General features: G+C 50.5%; 2 protein-coding genes across 3 annotated transcripts; one reads left to right on the top strand and one right to left on the bottom strand.

Annotated features, from left to right (window-relative positions):
- The first annotated feature begins 1,244 nt into the window (after positions 1 to 1,244).
- On the top strand, positions 1,245 to 9,978 carry Pcyox1l (prenylcysteine oxidase 1 like). Of its 2 annotated transcripts, XM_057789185.1 has the most exons (6): positions 1,245 to 1,390; positions 5,211 to 5,417; positions 6,750 to 6,924; positions 8,073 to 8,284; positions 8,500 to 8,640; positions 9,077 to 9,978. In XM_057789185.1, exons 1-6 carry the CDS (start codon positions 1,303 to 1,305, stop codon positions 9,736 to 9,738), a joined length of 1,485 nt encoding a protein of 494 aa, XP_057645168.1. In that variant the 5' UTR covers positions 1,245 to 1,302; the 3' UTR covers positions 9,739 to 9,978. The 2 variants fall into 2 exon arrangements, with proteins under 2 accessions (XP_057645168.1, XP_057645169.1); XM_057789186.1 differs by lacking the exons at positions 1,245 to 1,390; positions 6,750 to 6,924 and having other exon boundaries at positions 5,283 to 5,417.
- Positions 9,979 to 15,069: 5,091 nt separating this feature from the next.
- Il17b (interleukin 17B) lies at positions 15,070 to 19,963 on the bottom strand. Its single transcript, XM_057789319.1, has 3 exons — positions 19,943 to 19,963; positions 17,834 to 18,123; positions 15,070 to 15,301 (listed from the first exon to the last, which is right to left on the bottom strand). The coding sequence occupies exons 1-3, from the start codon at positions 19,961 to 19,963 to the stop codon at positions 15,070 to 15,072; spliced, it is 543 nt and encodes a 180-aa protein (XP_057645302.1).
- Positions 19,964 to 21,847: the final 1,884 nt, after the last annotated feature.

A 21,847-nucleotide genomic window follows, 5' to 3' on the forward strand; every position in this document is an offset into this window, starting at 1 on the left:
GTTACACCAAGAAACTCTGTCTCAAAAAAACATTATAATAATAATTAATTAATAATAAAATTAGTGGAAAAAGCACAGTTCTAGATTCAACAATCACAAAAAATTCCAGTGTTACAAAGTTGGAGAGCCAAGATGAATTTTAAAGTAAATATGATTAAAAACAACAACACTGTAAGTGATCAGCCCATAAGAATACCTGACACAAAATGATGATAAGTAAATGCCTATTTAAAATAAGGAAGAGAAGTTGAAGATAAGGTCCAGTAGTTAAGAACAATTGTTGCTCTTGCACATCAGGGACCCTGGTTCAGTTCCCGGTGTCCACACATGGGTGTGAACCAGGCTCCAGGGGATCCAATGCCCACTTCTGACCTTGGAGGGCAGCAGACTGCACACAGCGCATATACAGACATGCAGGCAAACTCATCAGTTTTTAGGTAAGAAGCACGATGCTTCAGACCTGTAATCCTAGCAACAGAGAGCCTGGTAACCAGCCTGGATTATCAAGAGAGACCCTGTCTCCAGAAATATGGGCAAGCCTATAATTCTAGCATCTGAGAGGTGGAGGCAGGAGATCAAGAATTCAAAATTATCCTCCAATATCCTCCAAACCAGCCAAAACTACATGAGACCTAGTATCTAAATAAGTAAACAAATGCCCAAATAAAAATAAAGGAAGGAAGAGACGGTGGAAGGCAGGGGGAAGATGTAAAAACTGGAAGCAAAAACGAAGGCTCCAACGCAGAAGTGCTTGTTTCGGCGCTTGCACGAAGAAGCTCATCTAATCATGCAGGTCGCCAGCTTGGTTAGCAATTCACAGCTCTTGAGGGACTAACAAGCCCCTCAAGGGCATTTCCCCTCCATTATCTCACGTGATCATCACAACCAAGAAAGGCAGAGCCTAGATTATTGTGTCCCCTGGAAACAGACACCAAGAAGACACATCACGAAGCTAGTAAGCGTGATTTAACTCCCTTCTGTGAATCTCCCAGCAACTGGGCCCTGGTCCTGATGTTGTGCTCCAAAGACATGCACACCTGCGCCTGAGCAGAATGAGCCAGCCAATGAAGAACCCGCATCCAAGGAGGAGGGACAGGGGCGCTGCCAATGACTGCGCTCTCCCTGAGACAGATGTAGCTAATGGAGACCTAGTACTGCAGAGGGACGGTTGCTCGACCAATGAAAGGCTGGGACCAACCAGGCTGCAAGGCCAGCCGGCCAGTGGGGCGCCAGGGCGGGGCGCGCAGTCGAGCGCCAACCGCAAGCGGGGATCCGCAGCGTGCAGCCTGGTCACCACCCGCCATGGCCCGCGCTGTCCCGCTGCTCGCCATGCTGGCCACGCTTCTCACCACCGCTGCTGCAGGCGGAGACGCCCCGCCCGGAAAAATCGGTGCGGGAAGGATGTGGTGGAGTGCTCACTGAGGAGGACGGGCGGGAAGAGGGTTTGCAGCTGACCTGGGGCAGGGGAGGGCTGCTCCCAAGAGGAGCTGGGTGCAAGATTGGCTAGGGGCTGGTGGGCGCGGAAGAAGCGTGCACAGGGGAGGTGCTGATGGGGAGGGTGGCGTGGGCACGAGGAGGGGGCCGCCTGGGAAGGAAAAGGCCTGAGCAGGAATAGCCACTGACAGCTGTCCGCAAGGCGCACGGTCACGGAATATTTACTTCTTGAGAAGCTCTCCGGTGACAGGAGCTGGGCGGTGGCCTTTGCAGGGGTCGGCTGAGCGCGCTGTGTGTTATAGCACGCTATGGCTGTGGTTCCTTCAGGACGCCAGGCCCATGCTTAGGATGAGAAAGTTCTGTGTCTGGAGGGCGTTTGGCAGGTTCTGCAGGCTCTAAGAAGGCTTCCTAGAAGTAACATCTAACAAGAACTTCCGGTCTATAGAAGGTAGTTCCTTCCACGGGACAGAACAATAAATAGATTGCTGGGGGTGGATTTGCTGAGTCGGATGAGTGTGGGACTTTTTTTCCCCTCAGGCTTGCTTAGACAAGCGGTCTACTGCTCAGCCCCACAGCCCAGTATGGAGAACTCTTAATGGCTGTCTTTTTTTTATTAATTATTATTATTTGTGTGGTTCCCCCAACATTTTATTCCGAAGTTCTTCAGACATACAGCAAAGTTGAAAGAATTTTACAATCTTATCCATGTGCCCACCACATTCTGCTCTTTGCACTGTTCGTATTTTGTTGCATTTCCAAATAAATTGCAGGCACCAGGACACCTCACTTAATAGTCATTGTCACTGGTACCGTGTTTGGTCACAACTTTTTTTTTTCTGCCTTTTGTTTTAACCCTGCATGGCTCGAAGTTTCTCAAATCTCTTTGCACATGAATTCCCACAACCAGAAATGCTCAGTTCCTATTTGTGGAAGGACAGAGTAATAATTCCACTAGGCGGCCCCTGTGAACCCCAGTTGACAGGAGTGCCCAGGGACAGCTGAGATCACGTGGATTTGCCAGGGCCAGTACAGTGCTAAAACTTAACTGTGTGAGAAAGCTGCAACAGGCCACAGAGGGTTAAGGCTGGCCAGAGCATACTGGAAATTGATTTGTGACTAAGAGTCTGCACAAGAGAGAATCCCGGGGGCTATGGTATTAAGAGAAGGTCTAATGGAGGTTGACTTCGGAACAAGCTTGGAAGGATAACGACTTAGGCAGGTTTAGGGACCAGGGATGTGCAGTAGTTTTTCCTGGGGATGGGCAGCAGGGACTCCCCGCAACAGAACCAAATGGCGGTTCTGTAGCTTGCAACCTGCCTCTTTCCAGCTTGTCCCCAGACATACCTCACCCATCTTCCCAATCGATGACAAGCTGCCCTTTAGCTTCCTAAACACCTTCAACCCCCTTGGTGGTTTGGGTTGGACCTAAAGAGGAGGACGGGGTGCTTCCTATTAAAGGTCACAGTCCTTGGGCTCCAGTAGGGTTCTGTCTCCATGCTTCTGAGTGACCCTAGGACCCTTTAGAGTCCCCCTCGGTGCCCTTCTTTCTCCTCTTGCTGACATGCAGGTTTTTCTCTAGGGTCCTGCTCAGATGCTTTCTCTGTGCAAAGCCTATATCTGTTGCTGCCTTCTCAGGATCCCTGAAAGCCCATTGTCCTACTTGGTTATGGATCGTTTTAGCTAATTGTGCACGAGTCTCTCTGCCAGTTGGCTGCTTAGGTTCCTGGAAACCCAAACCCCCCTTGGTTCATCTCTGAGCCTTGGCACATCTTATAGGACAAAGAGCAGTGTCTGTTAGGTATGTTCCATAAACCTGCTCACAGTGATAGGACATCTTACTTATAACCGGGGGGAGTGGGAGTTGAACATGGCACTTCCAGCCCTTGACATGTCTGTTTCTTTGGAGAAAATAGGTAATTTGGGACTCTCCCCAGAGGAAGAGGAGGGAAAGAGAGCAGAGTGATTAAGAAGAAAATGAGGGTATTCCTGGATGTGACTCTTAAGTACTGAGAAAAGGGAGTTGGTTAGTTCACCGTGCAATAGATGTTTCTGGACTTTGTTATCGGCCAGGGTCTGGGGACAGCATAATCCTGCTTCCTCTGTGTCCTCAAGTCATTTGAATGTGGTGTGGCAAAGGCAGGGGGAGCCACTGGAACAGGCATGGGCGACACCGGCCTCTCCTTAGAAGGTGGCAAACTGGGCTAACCGTAGCACCCGGGGACTGGGGAAGTCTATCTTCTCGCCTGGCTGGAGGGGAATACGGGACTGTCAGTGGGAGGAAAGCCGTGTTTCAGATGTTGGGCAGACAGAACTGCAGGCAAGGCAATAGCCCAGCCCAAGGGTTTCATAACTAGTTCATTCTCCCTCGGGGCTGTTTGTTGACCACTGTCTGTCTAGACAGTGGTTCCCAGCAGCATCAGGTGGTAGGTTGGACTTTGACCAAAAGAGCCAACAAGTAAATATTTTGGGTGTTCCAGGCCATTTCACAGTATTTTCCCACAGACAGTAAGTGAAAGAAAGGGTGTGGCTTTGTTGGCAGCTGTCATCAGCACCAGGTGGCTGAAAGGGAGAATCACTTGAGCCCAGGAGTTCAAGGCTAGCCTAAGCAGCCTGGTGAGACACTATCTTAAAAGACAAAAGAAAGCCTGTTGGGCAAGGTGGTTCATCGTAGAGGCAGAGACAGGCAGATTTCTGTGAGTTCAAGGTCAGCCTGGTCTACAGAGGGAGGCCTTGTCTCAAAAGAAAAAAAAAAAGAAAAGAAAAGAAAAGAAAGAAGGACTTGTGCTTATAACATTTCTCTTTTTGTTTGTTTTTGGGGGGTTTTGTTGTTGTTGTTGTTTGTTTTTGCGAGACAGGGTTTCTCTGTGGTTTTGGAGCCTGTCCTGGAACTAGCTCTTGTAGACCAGGCTGGTCTCGAACTCACAGAGATCCGCCTGCCTCTGCCTCCCGAGTGCTGGGTTTAAAGGTGTGCGATTTTGGGCTGTAGTTTGTTGATCCTGACTTAAGGAATGTTTTTCAGCCCACTAACAGAAGTGCTTGGTCAGTAACTGTTTTCACCAGTTCATCCTGAAATAAGAAAAGTGGAGGGCATGGGGAATTTTATAAGAGTCTAAATTTATTTTGTATTTTCTTTAACATTTATTGATGTATAGAGAGGGGCAGCGTGCGTGCCGTGACTCGTGGAGATGTGGGGACAAGTTCCAGGAATCAGTTCTTTCTTCCACGTTCCAGGGATCAAATTCGGGTCAACAGGCTGGCAGCAAACCTTTACATGGAGCCATCTGATTGGCCCAATTTATATTCCTTTCTATTCTCCCACCCCTTCTCTCTGTTTAGTTTGGTTTTTGAGACAGGGTCTCTGTGTATCCCTGACTGTCCCGGAACTCTCCCTGTAGACCAGACTGGCCTAGAACTCAAGAGATCTGCTCGACTCTGCCTCCTGAGAGCTGGGATTAAAGGTGTGCACCACCACTGCCCTGCTCAATTTATTCTCTTTTAAGAGCATTCTCTAAATTTTGAGATTCTTTCCTTCTCTCTTGCCGATAGGGTCTTCCTTGGATGAGGATGGTGGTAGGTGCAGTCGGAGGGGCCAGCCTTTGATCGTTAGGCTTAGAGCATCTTAAAGCTCTGACTGTGGATTCCCCCTTTGAAATTCTATAAGCCTGCTACATGCATGTGCCAGGAGCCTCCGCTGAGCACAGCGTAGTGCCTTACTAACCAGCCTCTCTCCCGTTGTGCCATCTCTCCCTCCCTGCCTTGTTCGGGCTTGCCGACAGCTGTTATTGGAGCTGGGATTGGGGGCTCTGCCGTGGCCCATTTCCTTCAGCAACACTTTGGACCCCGAGTACAAATTGTCGTCTATGAGAAAGGGGCTGTGGGCGGCCGCCTGGCCACCATCTCCGTCAATAAGCAGAACTACGAGAGCGGGGCAGCCTCCTTCCACTCGCTGAGCCTCCACATGCAGGACTTCATCAAGCTGTTGGGTGAGTGTCCAGCATTGGGGTCTAGTGCCTGGTGCCTCCCTCAGGCCCTTGCGGTCAGATCGTCATTTAGCTTCATCTCCTCATTTTACAGATGGAGCAGCTGAGACCAGAGAGGGGAAAGAACTTGCCTGAGGTACACAGTGAGTTAGTTGCAAGTTAGGATTAGAACTCAGGTTTGACTCCCAGGCCAGTCTCTCCCTTTCAGGGTACTACCTCTTAGTTACTGCAATCATATCAGCGTCTACATCCTACATCCTACATCCTTTATCTACATTGCCCACCAGACACTTGGTACTCTACCAGGTGGTATGTGGACATGACCTCACACTCAGCCAGCCTTTAGGATGAGAGACAGATCTCCCTCTAAAGAGACTCTAAAGAGGGCTGGAGAGATGGCTCAGTGGTTAAGAGCATTGACTGTTCTTCCAGAGGACCTGAGTTCAATTCCCAGCAACCACATGGTGGCTCACAACCATCTGTAATGAGATCTGGCGCCCTCTTCTGGCCTGCAGGCATACATGGAGGCAGAATGTTGTATACATAATAAATAAATAAATAAAATCTTTAAAAAAAAAAAAAGAGAGACTCTAAAGAGACTGGGACTCAAATCCTTAATGCCCTTCAGCTGAGATGCTAAAGTGATCAAGTTGGGGCTCAAAGTCAGCATCCTCTAAACTCTGAGTACGCATGCTGTCTGCTGAAGAAGTTCCAGTCCTCTGAAGTGGTCCTGCAGGATCACATCTTGTAGTTACGCAAAGTGCGTACGTGCGGGCTCATTTGCTACAGCAGGGTTTGCCAGAGCAGGATTTTGAAATGTCCTCCCTGCCCACCCTCTCTGTGCTTGGGGTGAAACACAAAGCCATGTAAGTATACAGGAGACTGTTCAGGATGCAGGATGTTGTATGTGTTATGTCGGGATGGAAGAGACTAAATCATGGCCACATACACGTTCATGAGTGGAGTGTTCTTTGAATTGTAGAATGCTGAGAAGCTAGAAGGAGCTAGTGTGAGTTCAGGGATCCATAGCAAAGACAGCCCTGCCCTGTGAGCCTTTAGACATTCTGGCATGGTAGCATTTCCCTCACTCTTGGCTGAGCGGGTCCCTGTTGAAGAAAGTACAAAATGGGACATAGTTTTCATTTTCTTACTCACTAGGAAGAGCAAATGGTTTTCTCGGTGTATTCATTAGCATGCTACTTATAGACAGGAAGCACAAAGGAACAAAATAGTTCCAGCCATTTGCATCAGGAAGGGCCCAATGCAAAAGCTCAAGGCACTGAGGGGCCTCCTGAGGGCCATGAAAGGGAGCTGAGGGGCTGCTGGTCTCCGCAGGGCTGAGACAGCGGCGTGAGGTGGTGGGCAGGAGCGCCATCTTCGGCGGGGAGCATTTCGTGCTGGAGGAAACCGACTGGTACCTGCTGAACCTCTTCCGCCTCTGGTGGCACTACGGCATCAGCTTCCTGAGGCTGCAGATGTGGGTGGAGGAAGTCATGGAGAAGTTCATGAGGTAGGGCTGGGCGGAGCTGCAGAGCGATGCCAGGAGGCCAGGGAAGATCTCAGGAGGGAACTGATGGTTTGGAAGTTGTGAGAGAGTGGTAAAGGCCAACGCAAGGACCCTGCCCAACTCAGTGCAGGCTCAGGGCGAGCCCCAGCCTGAGGAGTGTGTGGGACAGGGCCCCTGGCTTTGCGACTCTAGTCTTCATTCCTTCCTCCCTCTAAATTACCGAAGCATGAGTTGCAAACTCAGTCTCTTACAAAGGCTCAAGTGGGGTGAGCAAGGCCCCTGGGTGGAAGAGAACAGCGGGGTGTGGTAGCCCGAAGAGTAAGACCCTCTGAGGGAGGCAGCCAGCTGCAGCACACTGACTAGCCACAAGGAAACATGTCATGAACTTTTCCAGCTTTTCAGTGTTTATCACCAATGGACTTTGTGAACCAAATGAAACATTGATGCAGGCCAGACGCAGCCTGGGGTCACCTGTTTGCGAGATTTCTACCCCTACTTTATCCCTCTAGAATGGTAATTCTCAAGCCGGACAGTCGTGCCGCACACCTTTAATCCCAGGACTTGGGAGGCAGAGGCAGGTGAATTTCTGTGAGTTCCAGGCCACCCTGTCTTCCAGTCCCACATCCCTGTCCACCCCCTGGATACTGCTGTCTAGTAGCACAGTTGAAAATCAAGCCCAGGGAAGGCAGCAGTTCACAGACAAGCTAATCCAGAATATATCAGCCGGTAGCTCCCATCTGTGCTAGCTCTGGGGCTGGAAGGAATAGTAGAGACAAGAGAGGAACTCTGGGCAAGTGAGAGCGCTGCCAGATCCAGTCAGAGGCAGGGACAGCAGTGGTCTGAAGCTATTGCCATCAGGCCCAGCTTGGACTTGAAGCCAGGACAGACTAGAAGCTAGTCACCCATGTTCAGAGACATATCAACACCTTGGGCAGGAAGTGTGATATAATTGGCCTCTAGCCACACGAGGAAGCCAAGTCCTTTGAAATCCTGGATTATTTGTATCTCTGCACTGTCCCTGGCTACCAGTGAGGAGGTACAGACAAGCGCACTGTAGCCACAGAGCAGGCCAAAGGGATAAAGGAATAGACCTCTAGGGCCTCTTGCACAAAGCCTCTCCGCACAAGACTCCAGTCCCACGTGTCTCCTAGGATCTACAAGTACCAGGCTCATGGCTATGCCTTCTCGGGTGTAGAAGAACTGCTCTACTCCCTGGGGGAGGCCACCTTTGTCAACATGACCCAGCGTTCGGTGGCCGAGTCCCTGCTCCAGGTGGGGGTCACACAGCGCTTTATTGATGACGTTGTCTCTGCTGTCCTCCGGGCCAGCTATGGCCAGTCAGCATCAATGCCTGCCTTTGCTGGTAAGTGCGCAGCCCTCAACCTGCCTGTCCACCTTGCCCACATCCTCAGAACAAGCTGGGTCCTATGAAAACCATTTTCTGGCTTAATACCATTGCCCCATTTTTTTTTTAACTTTTAAAATCACACTATATTTAAGCACGTTGCCCGGGTTCGTGGGAGGAGCCTTGTCTTGGCAGGAGGCCCAAGATCTTTCCTCCTTCCCTCTCTTTCCCAGGAGCCATGTCACTAGCTGGGGCTCAGGGCAACCTGTGGTCCGTGGAAGGGGGCAACAAGCTGGTTTGTTCCGGTTTGCTGAAGCTCGCCAAGGCTAGCGTGATTCATGCCACAGTGACCTCTGTGACCCTGCATACTACAGGTGAGTGAACAGGAGTTATGACCCTGCCATTCTTAGCCAGCCCTCCTCCTCTTCTGGACTACAACCAGAGTGGTTCCTGCTGGGAAGTATTTTTCAGAAAAATCAGGGAAAGGCCCACCGACCACTAGAGGGCGCTGACGCTCTTCGCGTCAGCGCTAGGAGCCTTCCTCCCTTATCTACTATTCCTTTGATTTCTGATAATTTGAGTGGCATCCTTACCTCAGCCAGTCAGCAACAGAACCAGAGAAGGGTTTAGGCCTTCTAGCATCTAAACCAGTGCTCACCCAGCAGCGGCATCAAAATGGAAAGAAGGGACAGCCGAGCTGCCCCATGATGCCAGACTCTCTCTGCACCCCAGTGCTGGGTCCTGGATGGAAGGAAGGTCAGTGGTAGAAGCAAAGGAATAAGTGGATGTTTATGTTCTCTCTCCTACTAGAAGGGAAAGCCCTGTACCAAGTGGGGTATGAGAGTGACAGGGGCAACAACTCTGAGTTCTACGACATCGTGGTCATTGCCACGCCCCTGCACCTGGACAACAGCAGCAACAACATCACCTTTGAAGGCTTTACTCCCCCCATCGATGACATTCAGGGCTCTTTCCAGCCCACTGTGGTCTCCCTGGTCCACGGCTACCTCAACTCTTCCTACTTTGGCTTCCCTGACCCTAAGCTTTTCCCCTTCGCCAACATACTCACCACAGATTTCCCCAGCTTCTTTTGCACTCTGGACAACATCTGTCCAGTCAACATCTCAGCCAACTTCCGGCGGAAGCAGCCCCAGGAGGCAGCAGTGTGGCGGGTGCAGTCCTCAAAGCCCCTCTTCCGGACTGAACTGAAGACCCTCTTCCGTTCCTACTACTCAGTCCAGACGGCGGAGTGGCAGGCTCACCCCCTCTACGGCTCCCGCCGCAGCCTCCCGAAGTTTGTGCTCCATGACCAGCTCTTCTACCTCAATGCCTTGGAGTGGGCGGCCAGCTCTGTGGAGATGATGGCCGTAGCTGCTAAGAATGTGGCCTTACTGGCTTACAACCGCTGGTACCAGGACCTGGACAAGATTGACCAAAAGGACTTAATCCATAAGGTCAAGACTGAACTGTAAGGGTTCCAGAGAGAGTCCAGGAACTCTGCCCCACACTGAAGATGGAGCCCATCTCAGCAGCACGGGGCTAACTACGCCATATTCACAGGCTGCTCCGCTCTCTCTGCCACCGTGTATTGAGCAGATGTCCCCTGTGTGGGTCCAGGGGACCTACTGTCTGCCCAAGGATCCTCTTAGAGGCTACCTTTTTTTGTTTTTTAAGGGAGAGGTTAAGAAAAGGGAAGGAAATTCAGGCCAGTGTTTGGGGGGGGGTTGGGGTGATTTTTTTGTTTATTTCTTTCTTGGGTTTTCTTTCTTTCTTTCTTTCTTTTTTTTTTTGTTACTGTTTTTCAAGAAGAAATAAAAATTCAGACTCCAAGCCACTTCTGACTTCGTTTTCTCACTAGAAGCCAAGATGTCTGAAAGGACTATATAGCAGAGAACTCAGCTTTCTTTCCTTTCCGTCTTCCATTACCAACCCCCCAAAGGCACAGCCTACAGTAAAACATTTACCATCAGCTACCTAAAGAGAAGGCAAGTCAGAAAATGTCAGCGTTTGGATGGGCTGTTTGGTGTGGGTTCCAGTTCAGAATTTCTTCAAGACCATCGCCGCACCTCCCAGCAGCACTGCGTGTGATTGACACGACATTTATTCCGACATTGCCATCAGTAGAGCCCTGGGCTACCTGTCAATCAGGTAGAAAAATGGAAACAGGTTGAGCCATAGGAAGAACAGAAGCTTTTGATGGCCCCCGGAGGGATTGGCCATTCTCTTTATGTAAGGGTACAGGAGTCATGTACTGAATCTGTCTTGCCCAGGAGGCGAGTCCTTGGATGGTAGAGAGTGGTCCTACCTCACCCCTGAACTCCTCCCCTGAGCAGGGGAAGGGCGGTGTAGGGTGGAGTTCTTCGGAGGTTAATCTGGTGCTTTCTCTGGTTCTAGCTTCATGTACAGAATTGTGCCTTCCTTTTTCTGTACCTATAAAGATCAGTAGGCTGGGGCTGGTGATGTAGTTTAGTCATAGCGTTCGTGAGGCCTTGGCTTTGACACCGCCAAACCATTACAGAAACAGATCAAATAGACATCCAGGGTCACAGGTGTAGCTCGGTGGAGGGCGTATATTTGGAATGCATGAGGCCCCAGGTTCAAGTCTCAGCACCACCACGCTCCCAAATCAGCTTTTGAAGTGAAACTTGTCTTTGTTCCTTTGGACCTGGGCCTTTCTGCAGAGGGAGCACATAGGAGTGGAGTGCGCGTGCGCGCGCACGCACACACACACACACACACACACACACACCACTCAGACTTGTTAAACTGTGCTTTAGGGGAGAGGCTTGGATGTACAGAGGAAATATGGCTGCCAGAGGATCGTAGCCCAGAAGCTTGCCCAACAGATAATCCTAAGATTCATCTGACTCTTTGTTCCTGCAGGGAAGGCAAGAGCTCACAGAGACAGCATAATTTGTCTGAGGTCTCAGCTCAGTTTTCTAGAACTTCCCCAGTCTGGAGCTTCGCCTTAACCGAGATCAGCATAAGAGCAGAAACCCCTCCCGTGCAGTTAAACTCACACCGGAACGAAGGTTCATGCTTTACCAGGTGATGGTGATGGCAGTGACGAGATGGTCTGTGCGTGGTAGTTACTACAAAAGCCGTAAGACTGGCACCCCAGTTAAACAAATTTTGGCTGAAGTAGAAGAAGAACAAATGAAAACTCCCTGAACAGTGAAGGCCTTACTGGATAAAACCATTTGAGGCCGTGTGCAGAGCACAGGGCAATCCCCGGGTCCCTCTCTCTCAACCAAAGACTGCAGTGTCAACAGGTAGGCCAGTGGACTAGCCCTGCACCAATGCCTGTGGCCAGAGAAGGGCCAAGTGCTGATTGGTTGGGCTTCAGACACTGGACCAGTAATAGGGTGATAGAGTAAACCGATTTGCTTAGACTCACAGATTCGAATAATAACCGTCTTGGGAGCAGAGGTCTTATCCAAATGTCACGGCTGTGGAGGTACCTATGCACCCCCCCAGCCCTCAAGTTTAGTGACATCAAATCGTGTGACGGTGTCTTCCAGAGAACTTTGAAATGCAGGTGGCACAGGCTGTCATCGTATGTCTAGTATTGGGCCAGAGGAGCAAAGACGATACAAAACATACTCAGCTGACTTCACCCCCTTGGGTCCCTAAGGAGAGTATGGCTTAGACCCAGGGCAGGTCCTTCCCCGGGCTGGGACTTCATGCTAAGGCTAAGATGGCTGTACTTCAGACCCTTCCTTTGCCTGAATAGGCAGGCCTAAACAGCTCCAAACCAAACCCACTCTCAATGCCCTGAGGCCCGCTTGCCCAAGCCTTCAAGTTCATCTCATGGTCTCATCATTTGCAGGACAGATTTCAAAAAGGGGAACACAAGCCAACTGAAAGCATCCCGGGGCCCACCGTGCCTTCTCAAGCCAGAACAGACATCCCCTGCCCAGGCCCAGAGAGGACTGTGAGTCTGACCAGCAATGCAGAAGAGCACCACCCTTACCGTCTGTAGTCCACAGTATAATGAGTACTTAAAACCCTGCACACAGGGCTAAGAGCGTCACTCGCTCATTAGAGCCCTACCTAGCGTGCTCCAAAGCCCTGACTCATCACATCACTGCCTGCAATCCCAGCATTCGGTAGGTCCGGCAGGAGGATCAGAAGTTCAGGGTCTTCCATGGCTACATAAGTAAGTGTGAGGCCAACCTGGGGTACATGAGATTCTGTCTCAGAAAAGAAAAGAAAAGAAAAGAAAAGAAAAGAAAAGAAAAGAAAAGAAAAGAAAAGAAAAAGGAAGAAAAGAAAAGAAACCCACAAAACTCTACACAGATATTCTACTTAGTAGAGCAGATGACCTGAGCCATCTTTGGGGCTACGGCACTAGGGAAGGCCTTGCTCCCACCCACTCATGAAGCAGCGCTGAAGGAAGTAAGGAGGCAGACGGTAGGTCCCTGGAAGCCTCTCCATTTTATCTGTCATGTTCTAGAAAGTGTGTAATTAGCTTTAGACCCAAATAAGTTTCTAGATTCCTTATAGACTCACTTTTCCCAAGGCCTAAGCTCCCCTGCTCAGGCCCAAGAGACCAAGTTCAGGCCAGCTAGAAGGTCAGTGGACTAAGACAAGCTGGCAAGCCTGAAGACAGTTCAGCCCCAGGACCCACAGGGTGGAAGGAAAGAACTGACTCCCAGAAGTTACCCTGTGAGTTTCACAAGCGCATGTGGTATGCGTTTGTACATATGCTCTTTCTCTCTCTCTTGCGCTCTCACTCAAAGAAACAAACAAACAAAAACCCTTTATAGGAGAGGCTTTTACACATTTAAGTCCCAGGATTGTAAAGACTGGGCAAGAGCCTGGAGATAGTGAAATCTCATGCACTCGTTTCAGATAAGGACCCAGCAATAGGGAAAGTCTTCACCTTGTATAACAAGTGTATACTAAACATCTCTAAGATTCTAACACACCCTCTATAAGGATGGCCCTTTCTCGCCAAGAAGAGGCTTTCCTCTTGCCTACACTACCCATGCTCCCCCAGGACTCCTGCAGCTCACCTTCTCCCACAATGGCTTCCAGTAAATCCTTGGAAATTGTTGTACCCATTGAATGGCCTATGACCCAGAGAGCACAGGGCTTGGAGGATAGATAGCTCAGTGGTAAAACAACTCCTTAGCATGGACAAAGCCCGACTTCGATACCCTGCCTTTAGGGGCACACATAGATCCAGAGCACATCTGTGGGAGCCTTAAAGACGAGCAACCCCTACAGAAGTGGCTGCTAAAGGGATCGGCATGAGCTGGCACGTGGAGTCTATTTTCCATGTGTCTGGAACCAGGCCAAAACTTCCCAGGGTAATTTTAACCAGTATACACTCTACAACAATACCAAAAAAGGTAAGTTACTTTCCAGCCCAGACAGGCACATACCTAACCATTGGCTTTTCGTGAATTAGACAATTAAAGCATTCCACACTGAAGCTGTTGTACGCACACGGGCTCAAGCCGAGCGAAATGTTCCCGCAGTGGGCTATTGACCCTTTGTAGGATGTTAACTCTAACGTGTTAGCTCATCTCACCCACGGAAAATAGCCCAAGCCCCTCAGCTGTCCTGGGGGGAGGCAAGGTATTTTTAGAGCCCAGGACAGCTGATTGGGGATTTGCTGTGGGATTAGAAGGCCCAGCGGGGCAAGATTCAATTACAAGGGGAAAGAGCTAGTATCAGGGCAAGACCCAGTATGGGCTTTAGGATAACCCCATACTGCCGGGGTTGGTTAGTAGAATGTTTTGATGTGACCCAGTGGTTCTCCAAGTGCGGTCACAGATGGCAGCATCAGCACCCTCACAATAGTAGAGATTAAAAGAGGCCACGGCACTCAAGTGGAAAAATAGCAAACCCCACCTAAGTCAGCACGTCTGAGTACTGAGCCAGAAGTCTGCCTGGACAAGCTTCGCGCTGACTGACATTTTGAGGATCACAGACACTGGTACCCAGTGCTGCAGATAAGTGGCTGGATGAACAATGACCTATCCAGTTTGCCTTGCAGTTCTTGAGTGTTTAAAATCAGAGTTCCCCTTCCAGAAATAAGAAGAAAAGGAGGGGGAGAAGATGCTCATGCTGATTTAGGACCTCGGGCTACCAGAGACCTTTTAGGGGAAGGTTAGGTCTGTTCTGCAAAGAACCCTGGGGTTAAGGGCAACCCTTCCCATCTGTGGCAAGGTCATTGCCACAACATCCAGGAGAGGCTGAGCCCTAGCTTGGCACTGCAGAACTTGGAGCAGCCTCTTAGGACTGTGCGTCTTAGTAACTTGAGTCAGCTTATGATAGCCGTGTTCCAATTATACAGCTGCTACAGGGAAGAGCGCAGAGGAAGTCTGCCACCATCTCAAGAGATAGAAATGGAAGCAGTATTTGTTTCCTGAGTCTCGTGTATCTGAGGCTATACTAATAGCCAAGGGTGGCCTTGAATTTCCTGACTTACCCACCTCCAGACTACTGGTATTACAGATGTGCACCACCCTGTTGTTTTATGTGGTGCTAGAGATGGAACTCGAGACGCCAATTGTGCTGGGCAGACTCTTTAACTGAACTACATCTCCAACCCAGCATTTTCTAATAGCCTGGTTCACTCTTGAGGGCGGAGTCCTGGGAGATGCTCACTCAAACTGATCTGGAATTTGTTTCCCAGGGATATCCAACCCGGACACAATTTTAGTTTCCTAGCCACAAGGAGCAAGCCCAATGCCTTCCTTTACAAAAGACAACATTTACTGTTTATCAGCCTTGCAGGAACACAGTGGGTGCGGGGAGGGAGGAGTAGCAGTGGCCGCTGGCTTGGTGGCTCAGAAGATGCAGGTGCAACCCACCGCGATGGTCTCCATGACGACGCGGTGACGGCAGGGCCCAGGGCGCGGAGGTGGCGGACAAAGGCGGCGGCGCACTGGCACCTGGCTGAACACTGGCACACTCACCATGCTGCGGTCCTCCTGCATGGTGAAGGGGTTCACGCAGCCCAGACAAAGGCAGCGCGCCTCGGGCAAGTCCGCAGGAATGCGGCTGGGGTCGTGGTTGATGCTGCGGGGAGCGAGCCAGTGGGAGAGAGCAGGATGAGCGCCACCATTAACAACAAAGGGAACTGCCCGAGCCATCCCCAGGGTGTCCTAAAGAGTTAGGGTTAGGGCTAGTGACAAGGGTGTGTTATAATGAACTCTGCTGTCCCAAAAAAGGAGACCCCGATTTGGAAGTCACTGCTAGTCAGGTTCTGTCACCACTGTGTCCCCAGCTTCCTCCTTTTACCCAGTAAGATACCACGGGGACCATGGAAAAAACTAAGCCTTCCCTCTTATCTACCCTATTTTTATATTGTGGGGAATTAATCTACAGGGAGAAAATGTTCACAAGTGGGTGTAGAATCTGCATTGGAAGAGGATCTGGGCCTGTGTTTTATTGTTTTACTGAACCTCAGAGACTCAACAAGTTTTAGGGTGTTGTGGATTGGTTTGGACTGATTCTTTTTTTTTTATTCTTTGTTTTGTTTTTGTTTGGGTGTTTTGTTTGTTTGCTTACTTTTTGTTTTTGAGACAAGGTCTTGTTTTGTAGCTCAGGGTGACCTCCTGCCTGCAATCCTCTTGCCTCAGCCTTCCCCGTGCTGGAATTACACCATGCTCAGCCCAACAAGTTGTTGATTTTTTTATGCTATCTATCTATCTATCTATCTATCTATCTATCTATCTATCTATCTATCTATCTATCATCCATCTATCTATCATCTATCTATCTATCTATCTATCATCTATCCATCTATCATCTATCTATCTGTCTATCTATCTGAGATCAGAGGAGACCTTACAAGGAGCTAGAGGACAGCTTGTAGGAGTCAATTCTCTCCTTCCCCATGTGAATTCTGGAGATTGTATTTTTATATACACACTATGTTTTTGTTTGTTTGTTTGGTTGGTTTTTCTAGACAAGGTTTCTCTGTGTAACAGCTCTAACTGTCCTGGAACTCGCTCTTATAGACCAGGCTGGCCTTGAACTCACAGAGATCTGCCTGCCTCTGCCTTCCAAGTGCTGGGATTAAAGGTGTGTGCCTCCACCACCTAGCTCACATACTGTGTTAAAAGAAAATCTGGGGGCTGGAGAGATGGCTCAGAGGTTAAGAGCATTGCCTGCTCTTCCAAAGGTCCTGAGTTCAATTCCCAGCAACCACATGGTGGCTCACAACCATCTGTAATGGGGTCTAGTGCCCTCTTCTGGCCTGCATGTATTACACACAGACAGAATATTGTATACATAATAAATAAATATTAAAAAAAAAAAGAAAATCTGGATGGCTCAGTGGTTAAGAGCATTGGCTGCTCTTCCAGAGGACCTGGGTTCAATTCCCAAGCACCCACATGGCAGCTCAAAACTGTCTGTAAATCCTGTTTCAGGGGATCCAACACCCTCACACAGACATGCATACAGGCAAAATACCAATGCACATAAAATTAAAAATAAATAATTTTTTTTAAAAAAAAAGCAAGTCGGTCTTAGACTTGAGACACTCATAGTGAGATCCTTCCAAGGTTGTCTCAGTCCTAGAATATCTTTCTTCTCTGTCTCGAGTTCCTCCTCAGTTAAACACTAATGAGAGGTAAGAGAATTTAGACCTAGGAACACCTAGTGTCGGTCACCTCACTTTGCTTGGGAGCTCCTTGGAAATAAATTTGAAGTCTCCTGAATGAGCCTACAGTTTTACAATCTCCCTGACTGGCACATGGGCACAGCCAAGTAGGAGCAAGATGTGGTCTGAAGGCCCTTTGCTGATTGCATTGTCACAGTCCAAGGCTACACCACTCAACACAGTAGCCACTGGCTATAGCACAAGTGCCGACCTAAATCTGAGTCAATCTGTACTAGTCCTTCAGTCTCATTCCGGTAGTTTGGTAGTCACCTGGTCACCGCAGTGGACTTCATCCCAGAAAGTTCTGGCCAACAGTGCTAGTCTAGAATCTTAGGATATAAGCAGCATAGCTGGCAAAGCCCTGGGCTGAGTTTGTGAGCGAGCTAGCTATTTCTTCATTCCATCGAATCCATGTACCTTTGGCCTCTTTGGCACGCTGACCTAAGAGGTGGAGATGGACACACAGACATTGCCTCTGTAACCCAGGGCCGCAAAGTGATCCCCAAGTCAAAGCAGGGGCCATGCACCCTAAGCATGGAGAGGCAGGCGCAACTCTGTGATCCAGGCATCAGTCCTAGGGAGTCTGACTGGGTGAATACGGGAACACTGAGGTGGTTCTGAGGCAGATTTTAAGAAGGAACCTGCCTGATGTGAAAGTGTGAGCGTAGCCAGCAAGCGTGAACCACCATGCTGGACAAAGTACTTTAGAAGCCCTACATTTGAGACCCGGAGGATAAAAAGACAGCACTATCTATGTATGTCTATCTGTGAAGGACATACCACCATTACTTACACTCACAGCTGGGGAAACTGAGGCTCAGCAAAGCTATTCAAATGGCCGAAAGATGCAGAAGAGAGATTAAAATTCGCCAGAATCCCAGGTCTTGAACACAACATCTGGTACAGCAGAAACGGTGGCCTGCTGGACCCAGCCCACCTACCTGTATCCCCAAGGAGACAGGCTTCTCTTGTTGGACAGCCACAGCTGCAGGTTGACCTCGCATTTCCTCTTGGCTGTCTCAGAGCTGTTCCTCAGCTGAGCCACCATCTCTCCAAGGTTCCTCTCATACTCTTCCATTCGAGCGTAGGGCTTTACGCGAGAGACTAGGTCCAGTGGCACCTGGTGAGGCCCAGGGGCCAAGGGGCCAGGCCGCCCTTGCCCCTTCCTTTTGCCTTTGGTGTTTCGGGGCTGGCTTGGCCCCAGGAAGATAGAGATGGCAAGAAGGAGCAGCTGAGAAAGAGGGCTATTGGTCAGAGGCCACAACCAAGTCTCTTTGGGCCAAGGCTCAGGGGTTAGGACAAATAGAGAGAGGCCTCTGTGTTGGCCACCTTGTGTATGACAGTTATGTTGGGCACTGATGACTCTCCCGCATCTTGAAGTCCTTGAAATCAGGTACCTCCAGAAAATCCCCCTGCCCCTCAATCCGCAGACCATAGTTGCTTCCCAGGATAGCTCACCGCCTCCCAACTGGCCTTCCCAAGCCTGCCTGGCTCCTAACCAACTCACCGCATCAAGGCCAGTAGCGGCCATTGAAAAGCGTTTCTGACATTGCCACCTTCCCTCTTAATGTCCTTCCTGAGGTCCTCTGGGGGCGGGGGTCTCCTGTGTCCCTTCTGGCCTCCTCTGCTCTTGTGCTCCCCATGTTCCTTGCTGTGGGAGGGAGTTTGCACCCTGCCCACCAAGTCCTGCCTTTTCCTTCCACTTTCTGAAAACCTTGCCCAGCTGTGGGCTCTAGGTCACTGCCTCAGCGTTGCTTCTGGACATCTTGGAGTCGCCACGCCCCACATGTCCCTAACATGTCTGCAATTGTACTTGCACATGTGATTCTTTGATATCTCCTTAGCTGTTCCCCCCAGGGACAGACTCCCTTCCACGCATCTTATCCCCTTGTGCCTGCGTCTGCAGAGTGAACGGATTCCACGACCATGCCTGTCCGGGACCTCAGGGACCTCAGTGCTATTAACTGTAGGGGTGGAGCAGAAAGGTAACGGAGTGGCAAGGGCAGGCATGGCTGGGGAGCAGGGCTCTCCCTTAGGGCAGCAGGGTGGCTGGGCCCAGCTTCTCTGGAGACTCATTAATGGAATAAGAAAGAGGATTCATGAGCAGAAGCAGCCTAAAGTCTTCCAGGGACGCGGACGGGGGAGAGGGGGGTTGAGCCGCTTAAAGGCTTTGCTGAGAGGAAATGAGTTGAAACAGAGTAGGCGGGAAGGAGCACTGCATGGAGCTGGCGCGTGGTTCCTGTAAGACTTCATTTCCAGATCTCTCTCTCCCTCTCCCTCTCTGTGACACATACACACACACACACACACACACACACACGCACCACCCCCTCCACCTCAGCACCAGACAACCTACCTCACACCCTATTCCAGCTCACTGGTCCTCATTTCATTTCAGAGTCTTACCAGACTCTGTGCCTTCCCTGCATCTTGGCCCATGGGAGTTGGGAGGAGGGGGCGGGGGGGGGACAGGCCTGGTTTATCATCCAGGCTACCCAGCAAGCTTGACCCTTAGAAACAAGTCCCAGCCTAGCCCCTCTTGGCAGAGCCACTTGCTGGCATAAAAGCCACAGCAGTGAATTAGGTTGCTAAATTCTTCCCTTTGGTCCTATGTTCTGCAGCAGAAATATTTCCCTCACTGCAGACCGTCTCGGCTGAGCTGCCCACACGTTCCTCAACTCACCTTGCAGGGGAAACAGATCAAATTCAACATCCCCGCCCTCAGTTTCCAGATGGGTAACAAAGACAGAAGGATTTGCCCAAGATCATGCGCGCTGCCCAAATCCCAGAAGCCAGGTCTGGAAAAGCTCTAGGGCCCGAGTCTGCCCAGATCACCCAGGACACTTCCTCCTGAAAGAGTTCAGTGTGACCAGGCTGTGCCCAGAGCCGTAACCCAAGCCTTAGGCCATGACTGCAGGCTGAGACCAGGCTCTGCTTCTCTCCGGGCCTGAAGGAGAGGACAGAGCTGGTCCTTGCAGATCCTAAGCCAAACACAGACAGCCATTAATCAATGGGGAAAGAACAGCTACAGAGAAGGGAGCACCACGTACCAGGCTGTGTGGCCAGTCCATCCCACCAAGCCAGGCAGCAGGCCTGCAGCTGCCACCGGCCAGGAACCCCAGATGCCGCAGAGAGAGAATGCAGCAACAGGATGGACTGAGGCAATTATAGCTCCACGGGGGGCTGCTGGGGGGTGTGGGTGGGTGGGCTCACTGTCAGCTGGGAGCCTTGGGCCCCCAGCTGGCTGGGCCTTAGCACAGTGGCAGGCGGTGAGGGGTGTGGGGGCAGGCCAGGAGCCAGGCCCTGAGGTGCCCAGGGGCTGTTGACCGAAGGACAATGTCCTGTGTGTCTGGTGGGGCCCTGGCTGATGGCACCTCCGCCTGTGGCCTGCGGCCGGCTGACCAGCCAGCACCCACAGCGCCAGTTAAGACAATCAGCTTCGTTTGCTTTGGGGATGGCCAGGGGGAAGGGGGGGAGGAGGGATGGGCTGCTGGTTGGTCAGAAGAGAAAATGTACTGAGACTGTCTTGGTCCAGAGCCAGACAGTACTATCTCCCAAGGAAACCACCTCAGGTACTCTTAACCAGCCTCAGGTGAGCTCACTTCTAGTTACAGGCAGGGAAACTGAGGCCCGAGCAAGAAGGGAATTAGCCCGGTATTCCACAGTGAATTAGCCGTGTCAGAGCTGGGATTTGGGCCTGGTTCCGATCCAGAACTCAACATGCCACGCTACACTGTTTGTGTTGGGATATTTTCTGCGCAGTTCTAGCCCTCCGTGAACAGTCTCCGAATCTGCAGGCTCCACCCAGGCCAAGGTGCGGATACCGAAAAGCTTCATGGAGTAACATTTGCCATCTTGCATGAGAGATCTCCCCTTTCAGGGCCTATCCCCTGTCTGACAACTGCTTGTGACCTTCCTCCTCTCTCACTCTCGTTCCATTCTCTCTATAATGAGAGTCACATCCCAGGAATAGTGGCCCCTGCTGACTCCTCCTGACTGTCTATGTCTGTATCCATATCTCTCGAGGCTGCTGCAAAGAATAAAGAAATAGGCCATGTCATAGCTGACAATGCTTGGCACAGAGGAAGCGCTCAATAAACTACTGTTTATTATAAAACGATGCTGTAATGATTATAATTATTACGTTTCTTATTATAAACAGCAGCTGTCTTAGTATTAGGGCTCATGGGTCTTTTGCACCTCTCCCTTGTACCCCTCAAACCAACCCTGCTGGCTGAGACACACTGCCTGCAGCCTTCCTAAAGAGGGTCCCAGGTTCATGAGCTCAGGTGACCCAGGGTCCATGGGGCCCCAAATGCTAAACTGACGGTGAACCCTCTGTGCCTAAGGCCACTCACCTTGAGTGAACGGTCAACTGAAAGTAGGCGAGCAGTAAAGACACTCCCTGGGGGGTGCCCAGGGGTGGGGGTAGCAGAGGAGGAAGGGGTGGGTGAGCTCCCCTGTCTTGTCTTGCTGAGGGCCAGTCTTGGCCATTTACAAGAACTAAGGAGAGGAGGAGGGCAGGGTGAGAGGCTCCTGAATGTCACAAGATTAATCTGTGCAGGGCAGGTTTCCACAGCATAACTGAGGAGCTGGCTGGGGCGTGAGCTCCTTGAGAGATACCACCATATTTGGTCAAATACTAGAGAGGGCTCTGTGCTGTCCTTGGAAACTCCAGAGGGCGGGAGACTCTGAAAAATACCTCCTTGGGCAGCAAGCCCCCACCCCCAGCCCTGGCTGTCCCAGCCCCTCTTTGAACAAATGAAAGGACCTGGCTGAGTGGTGAATGAAAGCAGCCTAGCTAGTTCTTCGCTTTCTTCTACTGCTATAGAGGGGCCCACGATAAGGTGAGGAAATTGAAAAATACGTACTAGGATATGGAGGTTCCTCTGCCTTTCAGAACCCCAAAAATATCCATCCTGTTACTTACTAGAACATGGACCCTTCCTTCTGAT

This window comes from Chionomys nivalis, chromosome 14 (genome assembly GCF_950005125.1).
Source record: "Chionomys nivalis chromosome 14, mChiNiv1.1, whole genome shotgun sequence".
Classification (NCBI taxonomy): Eukaryota; Metazoa; Chordata; class Mammalia; order Rodentia; family Cricetidae; genus Chionomys; species Chionomys nivalis.

Excerpts from the sequence above, each read along its gene's own strand:
- Pcyox1l (XM_057789185.1), top strand. The coding sequence starts at position 1,303 with ATGGCCCGCGCTGTCCCGCTGCTCGCCATGCTGGCCACGCTTCTCACC. Across the intron at positions 5,418-6,749 it reads GGACTTCATCAAGCTGTTGG|GGCTGAGACAGCGGCGTGAG; the intron begins GTGAGTGTCCAG and ends TGGTCTCCGCAG. Across the intron at positions 8,285-8,499 it reads ATCAATGCCTGCCTTTGCTG|GAGCCATGTCACTAGCTGGG; the intron begins GTAAGTGCGCAG and ends TCTCTTTCCCAG.
- Il17b (XM_057789319.1), bottom strand. The coding sequence starts at position 19,963 with ATGGACTGGCCACACAGCCTG. Across the intron at positions 18,124-19,942 it reads TGGACTGGCCACACAGCCTG|CTGCTCCTTCTTGCCATCTC; the intron begins GTACGTGGTGCT and ends CCTCTTTCTCAG. Across the intron at positions 15,302-17,833 it reads CTGTCTCCTTGGGGATACAG|CATCAACCACGACCCCAGCC; the intron begins GTAGGTGGGCTG and ends CGCTCCCCGCAG.